At 50.1% G+C, this 2,678-nt stretch overlaps 1 protein-coding gene across 1 annotated transcript; it reads left to right on the top strand.

Annotated features, from left to right (window-relative positions):
- The first annotated feature begins 494 nt into the window (after positions 1 to 494).
- Positions 495 to 1,125, top strand: LOC119367927 (disease resistance protein RGA5-like). The gene is made up of 2 exons (XM_037633303.1): positions 495 to 584; positions 733 to 1,125. The coding sequence occupies exons 1-2, from the start codon at positions 579 to 581 to the stop codon at positions 1,072 to 1,074; spliced, it is 348 nt and encodes a 115-aa protein (XP_037489200.1). The 5' UTR covers positions 495 to 578; the 3' UTR covers positions 1,075 to 1,125.
- The last annotated feature ends 1,553 nt before the right edge of the window (positions 1,126 to 2,678 follow it).

The following is a 2,678-nucleotide window of genomic DNA, read 5'->3' as shown; positions in this document are numbered from 1 at the left end:
TTGATTCCACTTTTATTTTTGCGGGAATTAGTTTAACCTGATTCATTAGGTCAGATGTTAACGTATGACCTGTGAACGAGCTTTACATGGCGAGACCGGACCAGGTCGTTGATATCGTTCACACCACCTGGCCATAGAAATAGGGCACCACATAAATCAATGAGGTCTTGCTAAAAGTTGATACTCTCTACTGTCTCTCCATGGGTAGCCTGCCGATCAGGAATATTCAACCGAGAGATTGTTATGATGAGGACGCGTTTACATGTATGGCTAGTACAGTACTTGCCCAGTTGCGCAGTTGTTTACTCACTGAGCTCAACTGCTGCCTGCCACCGTTGCTGCTACGAATCTTCTTACAGCTCGTTGGATAGTGCGTTGGGATCGCTCCTGATACTGACATAGCTCCACTTCTCCGCTCCCACACCCGCGCCCACTGCGTGCGTGTATATAAGGCGGGCAGGCGGCTATAGCCTTCACAAAATCATCACAGACTAGCTACTCAAACCAATCTAGCTAGCCTCGCTCGAACACGAGCATCTCCCCTTGGCAGCTAGGCATCTAACAACCCAGCAGCAGCAATGAAGGTGAGTAACCCAATTCAGTTTCTGCTCCTAGCTAGTTTTTGTTGATTTCTGGTGTTGCTTCGTTTAGCAGCTCAATTTTGAGTCATCGATACAGTAGTCTGATGCTGGAGTATACAACTGATCATCGTTTTTCTCTTTGTTGTTGCAGCAAAAGATTGTCATCCAGTTGAGCATGTCGTGCGATAAAAGCCGGTCGAAAGCACTGACGCTGGCCGCCAAAGCAGCCGGGGTGACGTCCATGGGGATAACCGGAGACGCCAGGGACCAGCTGGAGGTGGTCGGCGACGGCGTCGACCCGGTGTGCCTTGTCTGCTCCCTCCGCAAGAAGCTCGGCCACGCCCAAATCGTCAAGGTGGAGGAAGTGAAGAAACCGGAGGAGAAGAAGAAGGATGAGCCGAAGCCGGCCGTGCCTGAGCCCGTGAACCCGCCGCCGTACTTCTTCTACCCGCCCAGCTCCTACTACCATCACCAGTACCCGCTGTACTTCTGACCATGTAACTGCCAGAGAGCGAATTTTAAGTACTCTAATTTTGCCAGCAACTACAAATATACAGACGCGTGTTTATTAATTCATTGAAGGAAATGAAAAAAAACAAGAGAAACTCTATCTATTTACGAGTTCGCTTGGCTAATTTCCAGTTTTTTTTTCGAAACGGAGGCATAAGATTTGCCTCATCTATTAAATAAGGAGAGAATAGAGTTTAGAGAATTACAACACACCCACACTTTCGGCATGACAATTACTCGCCCAGAAAAAAATTCCCTAATTTCTTTGCGCCCGCGGCCATCCAAAGCTTGGCCTCGTCGACGATAGCGGTGAGTAGGACGGTCGGTGGTGCACTTTTGTGGCGGAACACTCGTGCATTTCTTTCATTTCAAATGGTCCAAGAGACGAGCATGATGAGGGAGGCCATAGCTTGCCGGTTAGGGTTGCGGTTGTCGGTTCTCTTGTCCCACCACTGGTAGACAGAGTCGTCCATGAGCCAATCAGAAGTATCCATGTGCGCAAGACCTAATTTCTCAATAAGAGACTTCCATAGCCGAATCGTGTAGCGGCACTTGAAGAAAAGGTGGGCTCCTGATTCTTGCTCCCTATTGCAGAGCTTGCAAAGGCCACAATTTGGCCAACCTCGACGCTCCAAGCGATCGGCGGTCCAAATCCTATCTTGCAACGCCAACCAAGCAAAAAACTTAACCTTTGGAGGTGCCCATGCCTTCCAAACCATGCGATCCAAGAGGGAAAGAGTCATGCCTAGGAATTGAGGCTTGTATGCGGTGGCCACCGTGTAGATCCCATCGTTCGCATGCTTCCAAATGATGAGGTCTTCGGTTTGCTCATGAAGGTGGACGTCATTAAGGAGCATCCAAAGAGTGAAGAACTCGCTAATGTGGGCGATGGAGACATCCGTGTCCGTGTTCAGATTGATCTTGAAGATCCAAGCGTTCCCCACGAGGGCCTCACGGACCTTCCAATTCTTCCTTCTCAAGGCCGCAAACAAGAGTGGCGCGATATCCTTGGGTTTGCGACCAAGAAGCCACGGGGAGCCCCAAAAAGGCGTTTTGGCGCCATCCCCTACAGTGATAGTCGTAGAGGCATAGAAAAACTCGAGGTCCTCCTCCGTGCACGGGTTTCCAAGGCCAACCCATAATCTTCGGGGCTCCGTCCATTCATACCATAGCCATCGGAGCCGCAAAGCACGTGCAAACTTGTCGGTGTCGAGCACCCCGAGGCCACCATATTCTTTTGGTCTACAAACCACCTTCTAGTTGACCTTGCATTTGGCTCCCGTTGTCTTGTCCGAGCCAGACCAAAGGAAAGCTCTCTCAATTTTGTTAAGGCTATGGAGAGAGCTCTGAGGCACGATGAGGGGCGTGATGGAGAATACTGCTTGGGAGGTAATGACCGACCTAACAAGTGTCGTACGACCGATCGTAGTGATGTTTTGGCTCTCCCAAGTGACCAATTTGCCGGCCGCTTTGTCCTCAAGGTATTGGAAATCCACCTTCTCCAGTTGCCAAACAGAGAGTGGTAGTCCTAGGTATTTGACCGGAAAAGAGGCACGTACCGCCCGCATGCTCTGAAGAAAAGGTAGG

This window comes from Triticum dicoccoides, chromosome 2B, assembly GCF_002162155.2.
Source record: "Triticum dicoccoides isolate Atlit2015 ecotype Zavitan chromosome 2B, WEW_v2.0, whole genome shotgun sequence".
NCBI lineage: Eukaryota > Viridiplantae > Streptophyta > Magnoliopsida > Poales > Poaceae > Triticum > Triticum dicoccoides.
This window is presented reverse-complemented; position numbering and strand designations above follow the sequence as displayed.